General features: G+C 41.8%; 1 protein-coding gene across 3 annotated transcripts; it reads left to right on the top strand.

Annotated features, from left to right (window-relative positions):
• The first annotated feature begins 4146 nt into the window (after positions 1-4146).
• LOC311003845 (uncharacterized protein) lies at positions 4147-15033 on the top strand. 3 transcript variants are annotated; one of them, XM_083995737.1, is made up of 11 exons: positions 4147-4342; positions 5529-5572; positions 5730-6386; positions 6824-7615; positions 11124-11293; positions 12572-12692; positions 12778-12850; positions 12938-13059; positions 13233-13329; positions 13463-13577; positions 14379-15033. In XM_083995737.1, exons 2-11 carry the CDS (start codon positions 5538-5540, stop codon positions 14390-14392), a joined length of 2196 nt encoding a protein of 731 aa, XP_083851863.1. In that variant the 5' UTR covers positions 4147-4342; positions 5529-5537; the 3' UTR covers positions 14393-15033. The 3 variants fall into 3 exon arrangements, with proteins under 3 accessions (XP_083851863.1, XP_083851862.1, XP_083851861.1); XM_083995736.1 differs by having other exon boundaries at positions 12935-13059; XM_083995735.1 differs by having other exon boundaries at positions 12923-13059.
• Positions 15034-15052: the final 19 nt, after the last annotated feature.

The following is a 15052-nucleotide window of genomic DNA, read 5'->3' as shown; positions in this document are numbered from 1 at the left end:
AGTAAAGTAAAAATGGCTGTAAACTTAAGTGGTCCGGTTTATTTATCTAAAGCTTTACTCACGATAAGACTTTGCTCCTGTTGTAAAGCTTGTATGCATAAGGTGGGGCAATTCAAGATCAATGTTGGCTTGTGTCTGTACACCTTAACCACCGTTTACAGATCCCACACATCTTCTCAAAAGCCCCCGACTTCAGACTTGATCTCAGTCCTCTGAAGGTGTGGACATGTGTCATAAGTCTCGTCCGCAATTATTCTGCTCGAGCACAATATTGCCCAGCTGCTCTGCCGCCAAATATCACTTGAGTATCATCTGCTTTAATCTCTCATCCTTGCTTTTTGTAAAACTCTGTAAATAGATCCGACTGGGTGGTGTAGTCTGTCATGGTAGGGACGGGGAGCGGCTCTGTAGCAGTTCATCTGGAGGGACGCCGTAAAACAGACGCTGTCGTGTGAATCTTGTGTAGCATCTTCAGTGAGGACTAGCTAGTCGAGCTGTTTTATGGCCGTGGTTGTAGCTTTGTACTTGAACAGTGTGTGGGAGTTTCTCTCTTTCTCGTCAGTGTTTCTGATGGTCACTGTGTGTTTATCTCCCCGCTCACCTGCTCTTCTGCCGACGGTGACTCCTGCTTCTATAAAAACTCAGTCTGCTGTAGATTTTGTGTCATCCTGATGCTGGAGAAAACTATCACATATAACCCCACTGTTGCCCCCCCACCCACCCCAACACGTAGAGCCTATAGCTTTGGTTTTTCTGCTGCTCATCACCTAATTGATGGACTTTCTGTGGACTAGCAACGATCCGCAGCAAAGATATGAAGTAAACTTGGAAGGAAAAGGGTGAAAAAAAAAAAGAAAATCAAAATGTCCTGTATTTTTATCTGCAGGTCAGGGAAATATTAACACAGTGTGTTGTGTATTTGTCTGGCACTGACTGTAACCATGCAAGCTGCAGTTTATAGTACTTAACAGTAGTTCTGTGTTTCACTGCTCTGAAGACGCTTACATCACCACCTCAACTCATTCCCCCCAAATAAAATATACCTCACCAATTGAAAACAGACACTGGTGTTAAACAGCGTTCACCACCTCGCAGCTCATCACCTCTGAGGCCTTAAACCTCCGTGCAGTTACCATCGTCTCCTACGACACCTGTCCTCTGTGCTTCACCCTCAGGCTGCTTCAGCATGTGCACTTTTCACTCTTTAAAGGCCCTTGTTCACTGAAAGATCCAGGAACTAGAGAAGTGATAATGTGGAAGGAGGGTTTGATTATGATTTGAATGAATCATGAATATTGAGACTCCCAGATTCACTGTGTGGATGATCAAGACCATAACCAGGATTTTAGAAATAATAACAGTCTATATCGCCCCAGAAAAACCCCACCCACCTATGACAATTCAAACCGACCACCAAACTGTACAATTTTGTGAGCAAAACCACAATGTTTTGATTTAATCGTGCCAGTTGTTCATTCTGGTAGAGAAATGTACATTTCCGAAGCCACTTACCAAATTTCTGAGTATTTAATGAAAATAGAAAATCAATATTCTAACTGTTCAGCTGTAATTTTCCTACATTAGATTTCCCTTTGTCATAGTCTAGTACCAGATAGGGGCCAGGCAGCATAAGCTGCTGGGAACCTATTGGTTTTGCCGGTTATTAGTAATTGCCTGGCCCCGACCATAGTTTTCAACCCGCCACCAACCAAACAAATTTCTGCATATTCAAGAAAAATCTCCTTTTATTCATTCTGCAGTGCCATTTTGTACATTTGATTTCCTGAAATGATGGTCTGGTATTTAATTCTAGTGAACAATGCTAACCAAACTCTACAACTGTTTGAGGAAAACCAGCTGTTCATTTAAATAGTTATATTTTTGATGACCCTGCATCATGGTGTGATGTCTAAAATTTCAGTCAGTATACCAATAAGTTTCTTAAATTTCATTCATCGAAGGTCTTTTGGGCCTGAAACTGTAAAAATATCAAAATCAGCCTTAAAAATGCAACATGTGTCATATATGTGTTAACTGTAGAATGTAAATGCCTTTATGTCATGAACTCCCAACGTCAATACTTGACCTCCAGTATCCTCAACAGTTTCACTTACACCTTCTTTATTTCAGATTATTTTGTGGTCATTCGGTGAATATTCTGATATAAATCAGCGAAAGAAAGGATGTGGTGGTGGTGGTGAATGTATGATCTTTGTCAGTGGGACTTTTTTAGGGGCATCATAACTAAATTGGATCCAGGTTCAAAGGGAGTTCTTGGTTTCCTGTTGTGGGGAAGTGGCTCTACCGCTGCTCCAAAGTTCCACACTGAAGGAAAAAGATGTTTTCTCGTCACTGCTGCAACCCACAGCACATTGGTTTAAGTTTTCACACTCCTGTCAGATTCCCTCTCTCCATGTTCGCTCCCCACTCCACCAGATTCTGCTGTAACTCATTGTCAGAGGGTCTCCTGGGTCCCCTTGTATATGACATAAAAATAAAGGACATAATGTTTATCCTAATATTACTTAAACTCTGTGACACTGCAGCTTGGTGGAATATATCATTGTAGAAGTGGTGCATGGATAACTGCTGAAAAAGAACAATAAACTTCATCAAGCCATTTGTGTCAGTGAGCTGGATAAATGAACAGATGTATGATATTGGGAAACAGTCGCCTCTGGTGACAGATTGAAGTGAAATAATAAAGATTCAGTCTGTATGAGATGTTTAGTCTTTGACATTCATAAGTGACATATAAAAATGACAAATCTAGTGTAGGGTTTGATGAAGCCACTTATTTCTCATTATATCTCACTGTGTATTGACTTTATGCTGCACTGAAATTAAAACTGATCTGCAAAAATTGGAGTGAATTATGAATTTTTGCTTGCACGGCTACGTTAGCCTGATTACATTAGACTCAGTTATCATTAACAACATAATATGACTTCCTGCTTAGCCTGTCGATCTTCAAAATAAAACCTGATCAATCAACATTGGATGGTAGACACAAGACACTGTAACCAAGGTGAATGATAATATATGCTGACAGTGAGTCAAATAACAATAAATCTGTAACATGAGATACAAAGTCATATTTCAGACAGTGAGTCAAAAGTACAATACTAGATCTAATTGTTAAGCCTTTAAAAAAAAAAAGTTTTAAAGACATTTTTGAGAATTTTCTTTCTTTCTTACAGTTGTTTCCATACAACATATGTTCAATGACAATACATATGATCTATTAGCTCAGCATTTGGACATTTGAGTGGTACAGTAGCAGGTTTATATAATCATCATGACTTTCCATATTCACAGGGACATTTCATACCATTCTACAACAAACTGGACCATAATGTACAAATAGGCTACATAGTAAAACATATTCTTGTAATGTATTTTAATTTTTGCAAATCCTTTATGTGTCCACTTGACTTCATTTCAGAGGGAAATTTCATTTTACTCCAAAACATTTCTAATAGCAGGTACAAATGATTAGTTCATAGAGAATAATGCATGTCAAAAAATACCAACATTAAAATTTTTCTTTAATGATAATTCTAACAAAATTATGCATTAATGATACTGAAATAGGACAGTCTGTTATTTTTATAATAAAAGAACATTTCTGATAATATTCTAATATATCTACATTGTGAGGTTAATACTTTGATCATGAGTACTCAACCACTGTTGATTTGTTGTTGCTTGACCACACACACTGTATTACTTTATATAGGCTACAGGTGCATCTCAAAGTAGAAGATGATGGAGGTCAGCAGTCTTCCCCATGAGAGTGTAGCTACTGAGCCAGAATAAGAGACCATTTAAAGGTGTTTGGAGATAATTAGCTGATTTACTGAATTTTATGTTTTCATAGGCTAAATGTAACACATAACTGATAAAGACATGAAATATTTATGTCTGTGTGTAATGAATCTATCTATAATACATGAGTTTCACTATTTGAATTGAACTACTGAAATAAATTATTTTTTCACGATATTATTATTAATTGCACCTGTAATGAGTGTCAGTGGTTCACAGTGGAGACTGGTTCATGGACTGGCTGTTCACCAGCAGTGGTTTTATTCTGAAAGGACGCGGCGGAAGCGATTACCTCGTGTTTACTGGTTTGTGGATGTTGCCGAAGGCAACGACAACACAGCCATTTTCTGACTTCAGCACTAAGCTCAGCGCTTTTAGCTAGTTTATGGTTATGTTTGGAAAGACATAGGGTTGTGTTTTGATATTACAAACTGTTACATTGCGGTGTTTCCCGTATCTGTCCTTGCTTTAGTTTACGTTAGCCGCGGTAGCCCGGCGTGTGTCGGTGGCGGAGGTGAGTCAACTGCGTAACGTTAGCCTAGCTTAAATACCAACGTTTTAATGTTTCATTTAATGGTAATAAACTAGCTTTGCCTTAATGTAGGCTACATGTGTGTATGTGGTGTGATACAAAAAGGCAAACACTGTTCTTGTTTAACACATTTAACCGTATGCAACTCTCAACCTTGCACCTTACGTTGCACGAACAATTTATTTATTACACATTTGTTGATACATATTCAGGTCATGTTAATATTAGGAATTCGTTGTATTGCAATCATATGCTCACAGTTATATAATCCAGAAAGTGTTTTTGGTCTGCGTTTGTGTCACAGCTACGGCTAATTACTGGTTTGACTCTGACTAGCATGTTAGCTTCAGTCCATGCGGTCTCTAAAATGTCTTGGCTCTAATCAATTGAAACACTGCTGTCATGAGTCTACAAAACAAGTCCTAACATTGTACAGTCACTGTGAAGGGCAAAGCTGAGGAGTCTATCCACTGATAACCATGTGTGCCCCTGTAAACTGGCCACTTTGAAATGATGTTGTCCTTCACTTGTTCCTGTCTGTAAACAGACAACCGCGTCACTCAGCTGGAAACAGGGTACAAAGTGTTACATGGGACAAGTTCCTCTTTATCTAACAGTGAATTTCCTGCTAACTCACAATGCTGAAACCAGTAGCCTCTGAAGCTAACACTTTCATGAGGGTAACATCTTTGTTGGAGATTTCTTGTCTCAACTTCTCAACTCATATGAGAACAAACTTTTCCACACATCATATGATTCTGTAGAAAGTTGTTAAACTCCTCCATCTTAACACTAATAGAGCAGTACAGCAGCCAGACAGTGTTGTGGTGTACCTGTATAATCATGATAATCTCTTAGCAATTGTTGGGTTGCTTTTTTGTTTGAGCAACTCAAGGATTTGTGTCCAGACAATATGACTACAGTCTGTTGTTTTGCTGTTTATTGTCAGGGTTTGAGGATTGTTCAGATTTACTTGTGAGATCATGTGAGCTCAACACAGATATCAAGGTGAATTTGAACACCACTAGATGTAACCCTATTGACATTGAATCTACATTATATATGAAACAAGACCAACTGACCTTGCTTTTGTAACATCTGCCTGTACTGCGGTTTGTAGTTCTGCCTGCAGTGGTAATCTTAATGAAAACCTCTTCTTTTCTTTAAGGTTGACAAAATGTCAAGACCACGGTCGCGATCTCCACACTATAGGTAAATGTACTGGAATAGTCTTATTTAGATGTTTGTATCTTAAAACACAGAAATGATGATTTGTAGTGTCATCTAAATGAAATGAAATGAATAAGTTAAAGTTTAATTATCTGTTTTCCAGTTCCTGGCAGTAACTTGAGCTTTATCCAATTATCAGGCGGTTTCCATGGGAGGAGCCGGACTTTGATCCCTATAAAGTCATTGCGGAACTGGATGGGAGCCCGTCGGACAGGGGTCACCAACCGAGAAAGGATCCTGAAGAAAACTGGGAAGACATGTACCCGGACAGCCAGAGAAGATCCTCTCCTTTCCCTGAAGACCGCCAGTTCTCGCATCAGCGACGTCCAAACAAGGAATTTCACCACAGGGGGCCATCACCCAATTACGATGGAGGCTATGATGACCGGAGGCCCTCACCACCACCAACACCACGTAATGTAGGAGGAGACGGAGACAGACGCAGAGGGGGGTTTAGGGAACACTTCCAGAGTTACGGAAACAGGGAGAGGTTGTCTCACTCCCCCTCAGTTTTGGCGAGGGAAAGATTGCCACAGACACCAAGGTCTCACACAGACCACCAGCCGAGAGAGGAGAGGATGGGCTGGAGGGAGGGGCAGGGCAGAGGTCGAGGAAGGTTCAGAGACCTGAGTCCTGGTGCAAGAACGGCTAACCAAAGAGGGGGAGTAGGTAGGGAAAGAGGAAGGAGGGGTTTTCAGGATCCCAGCAGAGGCAGGCGACGGCAGGATCACCACCAAGAGAGGAATGCCCCCTTTAAAAGGCAAAGAAGAGAAATGGCTGACGGCGATCACCTTGGGTAAATTTTAAGCAAAATGCTTTGCAGCACTATCGCAGGGAGAAAGGAAACGAAGAATTCAGAGGATTCTCATCTTCCTTATTTTCTTAAAGCAAACTCCTGTCCTCACTGTCTGTCATCATGCTCTTTCTTTTTCACAACTCAAAACACTAACAAATATTGCATGGCTTAAATTTTGTCTTTTCTCAAAAGCTTTCTGCATGTGTTACTGTAGACAGACTGTACTTGTTAATGCTAATGGTAGCTTTAATGGCAAAAGTAGTTAAAAAATGTATGCTGCATTCTTTTTATTTGTTGATGAATCAAAATGCTTAATGATATAGATTGTGAGATGTATCCAAAGCTAATGTCAAGTGAAAATTTAAAACCAGATTTGAAGATGCAATGGTTCCATGTGTCATTGTTGAACCATGTTACCTCCTCTCATGCTGTCACAGGTACAGGAATGAGGAGGACTTTGAGGAACAGCGTTACTCAGTGGACGCACCCAGAGATGGGTTTGATGGAGATGTTCAGGGGAGCCGCCCCCGCGAAGACAGTCATCATTCGAGACCACTTGTCATTGAACATGATCACGGTAGGGCAGAGAGCAGAGACCCGCCAAGGTGGGAGAAATTCGATGACTACAGAGACCGTGACCCCGACTTTGAGCAACAGAGGAGCCCCCGCCCTTCAGGACCCTCACAGGAGCGTTTCAGGGCGTCAGACAACAGGTTGGACGAAGACATGAGAGGAGGCCGATTGCAAGATAATTGGAGAGACTCCGACTATGTTGAAACTAGGAGGAGCCCTATGCCCCAAGACAGACCAAACCCCATGAGATTTGGCAATCGAGGTGGTCCCACAAGGGGGAGGGGCGGTCCTCGCCCTCCAAGAGGGAGGATGAATCGTGGACAAGGCGGAAGGAGCGGACCAGCCAGGAATCAGCAAAGATTACAGCAGTCATCCCAGGGATATCAAGACGTTCCTCAAGAAGAGCAAAGACCGGCGCACCGACCCTTCAGACAAGATTGTTTTGAGGATCCCGTTCAGGCGGAGCCCAACTGGGCACAGGAGTGGGAAGATGATAGAGGCACAAGTCTGGACAGACGCCTACCAGACTTGGACCCTAAAATGCCCCGTCAGAGGGAACGCACATGGAACGTTCAGAAAACCAATAACATGACCGCCGCAGTGGAGGAAACATTGACCATTAAAGTGGACATGAGCCGACCCGTTAACCAAAAGAGGTAGAGTATTTTTAAACCAAATTATCAGTGGTGAGTGGTAAAAGTTCACACTTCTGTTTCTAGGTTCATGGAAAGCTGCTGTAGGAAAGAGATAGATGGAAGATGGAGACTTCATTGAAAGACGAATAATTACTGGAGAGAAAATACATTTTCATCTATGTGAATTTGGCGGAAGTTGATCCAGAGCCGGAGAGTTTACATGAAATGTCATAACGTCTGCAAGTTACTGCTGATACAAGCATCAAGCAGATGATATTCAGGACCCCATCGTCTGATGTACAGAGGTTTCTACACTGGACTACATATTGATATGAAGGTGAACTTGACCTCATGTGAGATAACACCAGGAAGAAACATGTGCTGCTATTGAAACTGAAGACCTCATACATGCTGGAGAAAAATACCCAGTAGAAATGCAGTACTGAAGCTGAGGTTTGGGAGCATTTTGAGAAAATGACTGCGCCATTGTAAAGAAATCTGCATCGCCTGTTCTCATGAAGAAGCAAAGTATTTTCTCTGATGTGAGTTCAAGTTGTGTCTCATTCTACACGAATGGGTGACATCACTCTCAGCATGTGTGTGGAGGAATTAAATGGAAATATAATGCACTGATGAAATGAAAGGACCTGGAATTTGAAAAAAAATCAAGTCTCTAGAAAAGCACAGCACCTCCAGATGTCTGACCATACAAATTAAAATTTGCTCTTGTTTCCATGTGAAGAATATGTCAAAAAGAAGCCATTACTGAGAACAAGGCTGGGCAGCTTGGTCAGCAGAAGACAACCATAATGGAAATGTCTTCATCAAATGGAGAAAAGTTTTGGTCTGGTTAAGTCAGTTCAAAGGCTGAAAAGGAAGAGGGGTATGTGTGAAGATGTTCTGGCAATAAGTCCTGCAAGTCCACACCCCATGGCTGCAGATGCAGATGCAGATGCCTGTTCCACAGCACCATCCAAGGTGTCTGTTTATCACAAGGACCTTGGAAGAGGGAAGACCACAAAATCTCAAGAAGAGGATTGAGTTGCAGAAATGCACCACCACGGTCACTGTGACCCTCTGTGAAGACGAGCACATCTGGAAGACAGTGTTGACAAGGCCAGGAACAGAAACTGATTCCCTCTTGGTTCCTGTTACTGCTACCACAGATTTCCTGTCATTACTTGTTGGAAGAGTCATGTGGTGCTTTGGTATGTCGGAAATCTTCAGTATAACGTTTTGTTATTTTGACTTTTTTTTTGAACAGCTGTGATAAATGGAAGACTGTCCTCATTTGTGTTTGGAAGTGGACAAATAATATATACAGCTCTCTCCCATCTATGAGGAGCCCACTCTCTCTTTTTTTGTGAAAGCAGCACCTCCATGTCTGATTGTGATAAGTTTCACTGTCTCTACCAACTCATCTGAGACATGAATGTCTGAATATCTGGCTCAGAAGATTTAATACCAAACCTGGATCTTGTGGAGGATATGTCTGTAGACTGCTCTTGTCTCAGAGCAATAACTGAACTGTGCCAGCAGAGACAGATGGTGCTCTGTAAAAACATGGATGTTCAGCTGTGCCAGCCTTAACTGTCGTACAACATCACTTTCATCATGACATAGCAGTGTCACTTAAAGAAACCTGCACAGTAAAACAGAAGGATGTTTTAAGCACAGTGCTTTTTGATGAAAAGGACAATAATCTGAATATGTTAACAGTAGATGGGCAAAGTTTTGAGCTCGACAGGAGCAGCTGATTTAGATGCTCTATCAGACTGAATATACAGAAGAACACGAGAAGAACAAGTCGAGGAACTTACCAGGACTTCCCCTCCCTGTGTGCAGTGTTTGTGTTTCTGGCTTGGCGAAGACGATATTCTTATTTGGACATCCTCTGAAATGTACTCCTGGAGTTTTTTATGTTTATTTAAAGGCTTTCTTATTTTGGGAAGAGGATTCAAAGCATGTTCACTGTGCAAAGACTGAGCTATGCCATCCAAGTTCAGAAAAACACGATCAGTCTGATAGTCTTGTTCTTGTCCAACGTGCTGCAAGGAAAGACACATGGACCTATGAACACAAACATCATAAATATAAGAAAAGGAGAAAGCCATCATCATCATCGGTGATTATAAATGGAGAAATGGCAGCAGCCTCATCAGTGTTATCAAAAGGAGGAGTCAAAGGCATGAACACAAATATCACCAGCTATGTTGGAAGAAGAAAGGAAGCCATGGACAAACATCAGTGCTGGGAAGAAATGACAAACTGAACAACAACACTGATGTTAAAAAGGTGAAACTGAAGCAGTGACACTAAAAATCATCATCAAAACTGAGGAGACTGAAGTTGTTTGTGTGAGTAGTTGACGCCAGTCACCAGTGGATAAAAAGGCATCAAAGCTTTGAACATAACTGATGCTTCTGAATGGATAACCTGGCATCCACAGCACTAACACAAAGAGAAATCTGAAGGGAAATATCATCAATTCTGCTGCAAGAAGAAACCGAACCTAAAGACAAAAATATGAATTCACTGAAGCATCATCAAAGCAGTCAAGAGATATGAAGATTTGACACCATGAACATCGCTGAAACACTGAAAGACGTGGAAAGAAGTGTCACCATAGTAACCCAAAGGAGATGTTGGTGTGCTGAACAGTGTCACAGACTTTGTCCCCTAAAGCTACTTGAGGATCAAGTGACGCACTGAAGAACCTGTTGGGCAAATTAAAGACACAGTGGTGGTCATAAAAAATGAACCGGACTGTGATCAGTAGTTGAAACATCTGACGAGTGGAGAACTAAGAAGATGAAGCCACATTGATGACTAGAAAAGAAGTGTGAACTTTTACCCTACCTTTAACTCACCTGTCTGTTAGATATCCTGGACTCCCCGAGCTTTCAGCTAAAGCCTTTATCGACATAATTTAAAAGTTTATGAATTTGTATGCTTATGTGCACCTAAGTCTTTTCAGTCAGTATGTAGGATGTAGTTTTACACTAAACACTGGTTGTGGATCATACGACAGGTAAGTGTGTTGGGTAAGGTAACGCTGTGGTTTTTGTTTTTATCTCTTTTTTTTCTCAGATGGATACTTTTAATACCAATGAGATATTGAAATAATATGGATGTAAAGCTTCCACTAAGAACATTTAGAATCTGACTTAAAACTTTCATCGGAGACGTCTAAAACTTAGAGTCTTTCAGAGGAGTCATCCTGTCACTGTCAGTTCACAGTACAGTAGTAAGACAGTGTAACTCTGTCAGCTTACCTGCTGCACTGCACTGCACTGCAAATCATCAGAGACCATAAAATGATGACTCACGCGGCATTTTCCACTTGTAAAAACAAAGCATTTTTATGAGTATTAAAAAAGTTATGAATTCCCCTTGACAGTCACTGGTAGATTAAATCTACAAGATCCTTTATTTTCTTTATTCACCAAGGGGTCGTCTTCATCTTGTTCCCAACATTATTTGCCCTTTGGCTGTTTTAAACCTTGGTCATTCTCCTCCTCCTGTGCAGCTCGCTGTGCTACTCCTCAGAGAGGCAGCTCTCGTTAGATCTGGTCAACGTGGGTCGGCAGCGTCTGGACTTCCTGCCCATGCTGGAGCACTCTGGGACGTACAGAGAGACGGCCATGCACACTGGGACTTTTGCACAGGAAATCATCACACTAGTGCACCAGGTCAAAGGTCAGCACACCGTACACGTCTGTATCTGTTGTGTTGTGATTTTATACTGTTTTGAAATACAGTGGAAATCCTATTTTGTTTTTTTTCTTCCTAAATATCTTTATTTGATTCAAAAATATAAGACATTTTTTGGATTTCATTATTTGCAGTGAAGGTTATCCGTGTATATACACGCACACACAGCAGATCATGTCTATATCATGATTGGTAGAAAACAGAGGCAGGAATTGTGCCATAATTTATGTGAGGTTTTAGTGTATTGTTTAAGTACGCAGGAGGTTTATGATATTTAGAGTGTGTGTGTTAACACCAGAACGGCCAAGTCGGTCTCACAGACCGTTTGGGGTTTTCTTTCGTAAATAACTTTTGTTACATTAAAGCTACAGGTCTCTTAGTCCGTGACTTTTCCTAAATATACGTGTTAGATGGTTTCTGAAGCTTACAACTTATTAAAAGTAAACAAACTTGATTTCTGAGCATTTATACCTTAGATGGCCAATATTGGTCCTATAGACCGCTGCTTAAAACAGCAGTAATAGACACTGTGTCCAGCTATGGTCACAGCAATTTTTACAATGTTTCCATTTCAAGTTTTTCACGCATCTATTTTTTTGTCTTATTTGTAATGATTTCATACTCATCACCATTATTTTTACCGGTATATGTGAATCTGGAGTGAGCACGCATGAGCGAGAGAGAGAGAAAGAAAGAAAGAAAGAGTGAAGACACTGGGCGTGTACCGGCAAAAAATGAAACGGTACGATTAGAAATGAAGAGGAAATCACAGAATACAGGATACTGTATGTCCAGGAGACTCCTCAGGACGTGAGAGAGCGAGGATCGGATGGTGGCTCAGGTAGCGATAAGGAAACTGCCACTGTCAGCTGCACACCTGTCAGCAGGTGTGCTCCATGCAGACATTTCACAAACCTTATTTTGTAAGCTAAGGACAGACTAGATCATGATTATGTTGGATATAAAGCGTCATATAGTCACCCTTATTGATTATATTGACTTATAGCGTAGTCCAAGTAGTTTTTGCCTGCAGTATTGTCGTCATTTTAAAACTCTGAAGACTTTGTCTAACCGGCACAGTCAACACTCAGGACTTTTTCCACATGTTGTATTTTACGTGCGTCAGCAGAACACAAAACGTTATGTTCTTGTGTAGCTATGGAGTTATTGTAGCAGGTGTATCAATATTTCATAATGTTGACGTCTTTCCTCATTGCAATTTGGCTTCCCCACAAATAATCATTTGGTTGTCTGTGTTTACAGAGCAGTATTTCAGAGGTGGTGGCGTCTCTCTGAACGAACGCTTCTCAGCTCCTCAGAAAGACAGCTTCCCTGTGGAGGAGGCCGAGGAGCTTACGTTGGATGAGAGGTTCAGTTCAAACCGGTAGGTCAAACATACCAGTCATAAATTTCAGAAAAAATGTGGTTAATAAAAGCCTCTCACATTTTAAAACATGTTTTCTCTGCAGAGGATTCAGTCTTAATATCGACTCACTGTTGGATGATGACGAGCCTCTTTTCTCCAGACTGGGGGCAATGCAGGTAGATGAACAGCTCCTTTCCTCACATCATCTTTTCTCCTGGTGGTTGTAATAATTGCACTGATGTTGTCAGGGTTTGCTCCAGCAGCCGGTCCGAGGCCCAGGAGACCTGAGGCATGATCTGGAGAGGAGGAGGCAGGAGAGACTTGAGGGGGTGAAGGTCACCATACCAGGCAGCAGCTTGTCACAACGCCAGCTCGGTCCAGTCAGGTAAAACTACACTCACTTTTTTTCCTCTCTCACCTGTCGAAGCAGGTTTGTGCAGTGTTTTAATTATCTCACCCCTGGTCGTGCTCTTGAAAGCCACGAGGTAACACATTGGGTTATTGGAGACAGTCATACTCTCGGTGTAGCTGAAGCCTTTGTGTTCATGTCTCTGTCAGTGAGCCAGCTTTGGAGTACAGTGATGAGATGGCTGAGGTGGAGGACGAGGGATTTCCTGCGTGGCCAGAGGACAGCAGGAGACAAGAAGACAACATGGTGCGTGTGAAAGCGTTATGAAAGGGTTACGGCAGAGTTCCACCTCCGACCCTCTAATCATGTGACACAACTAACAGAGATTACACAAAGACATCAAAGTGACTCTGAAGCCTGTGTCTCTCCTTCTCTGTAGGGCCCCAGGAGAGGAGGTCTGTTCAGACCCAACACAGGCCCCCCGCGCAGGAACAACCGCTTCAGTTACCGGGGCGGAATGATGAGACGACCAAACCACCGCAACAACTTTGCAGGTAACTCAATAAAGCTGCACAGTCAGGAAGCCGTAAAAGGTGTTCAGTCACATCACTTAAAGAAACTGCTGACCAATCAGAGAACAGGGATGCAAACAAGTCACTTTTCACCAGAAATGTTTTGCCGGGGGGGGGGGTCAGTGATATGATTTTGTAACAGGCTGACAATCATGTGTAACTGAAGCGAATTGTATCACCACTCATCAGACCCGACAAATATAATGAAAATGGACATGTCTGTTCTGATTATACCAGTCAGCAGTGTAAAGCTCAAGCATGTGGGAGCTGAAAGTCCAGCTGTCAATGTATGCAGTAATTAATTATTGCATATACTGTTACTGTACCTACCACTTCTATTATCTTCAGTTCATATTATTTGTTAATAGTTAGGAGTGGCATCGTGCTAAGCACCCCCACCCCCACATCAATACTCACTTTTTTTGGTCCTTACCCCTTTGCAAGTCATCCTCAGATCTGGTGTGTGCGCTGGTGACCAGTTGAGTCCCGTCCTGCGTGCAGCTCCCGTCTCAGACTCAAAGTGACACATTTAGTCAGATTTCCTGTCTTAGCTGTTGTTGTGTAACAGGCCTGCAGCCTCCTGCTCCTTCTGCTGACACGATACTGTTTTAAAGAGGTTTCCAGCCTCTAATCATACTTGAGCTGGTCCAATCCCATCTTCTGCCCTCCCGTTTCTCCACTGACACCGGTCAAATCCTCTCTTATTGTTAGTTTATTCTCTAAACTCTGGCCCTGACCCACATTTCTCTGACCTCTTCTCTCTCTGTGCTCTGCTGTTCATAGGTCCTAAATGGTGACCGGACAATGGAAAGGTATTTCATTTGGATGTTGCTGATTCAGTAGAAACCAGCCAATTATAAGAAGTATTTTATCCCTGACTTGGGCCAAATTGTGCCCGTGTTGATTGTGATCAACAGCACAATATCCATGTAGTAAAAAGCTGTGAACAAGTCGGTGCGACCAAGAGCCGACGACCTGAGACTGATTAACCTGAAGGTGAAATGTTGATACCTGAAGCGCTGGAGCTTCACTCGAAGAGACTTTGTGATCCGTTCACACCTGTTCTGTTTTCACATCTTTGTTTTTCTGTGTTTTCTTAGTTATTGAGTTCTCTTCATGTTTTTGTTCTTTAGCCGTCATTTAATAATTTTAACAGGCGCTCTTCATGGGAATATTGTTGCTTTAATGTAAGCAGCTCAACTATTACTTAGAGATGTCAAAGGTGAAATTGAACATTTACTCATTTGAAGTAATGATATGTCAGATTTTCCAGCCATCACATCCTCCCACACAATTATCAGTAGCGTCCACAGCAGCAGTGACGGTTTAGCTGTTACTGATGATGTAGGTCTGTTAGTTCACACACTGCTGCACTGTTTCCTGTTGTTTTCCTCTGGGCTCTGTTGTTTTCCATCTGTACAGTTCAACATGACATTAAACCAGCCTCTCTGTCAGTG

This window comes from Trachurus trachurus, assembly GCF_905171665.1.
Source record: "Trachurus trachurus genome assembly, chromosome: 20".
Taxonomy (NCBI): Eukaryota; Metazoa; Chordata; class Actinopteri; order Carangiformes; family Carangidae; genus Trachurus; species Trachurus trachurus.
This window is presented reverse-complemented; position numbering and strand designations above follow the sequence as displayed.

Coding starts and splice junctions, on each gene's coding strand:
- LOC311003845 (XM_083995735.1), top strand. CDS start 5,538: ATGTCAAGACCACGGTCGCGATCTCCACACTATAG. Junction 12,693..12,777: donor GAGAGGTTCAGTTCAAACCG/GTAGGTCAAACA, acceptor TTTTCTCTGCAG/AGGATTCAGTCTTAATATCG. Junction 12,851..12,922: donor CCAGACTGGGGGCAATGCAG/GTAGATGAACAG, acceptor TGATGTTGTCAG/GGTTTGCTCCAGCAGCCGGT.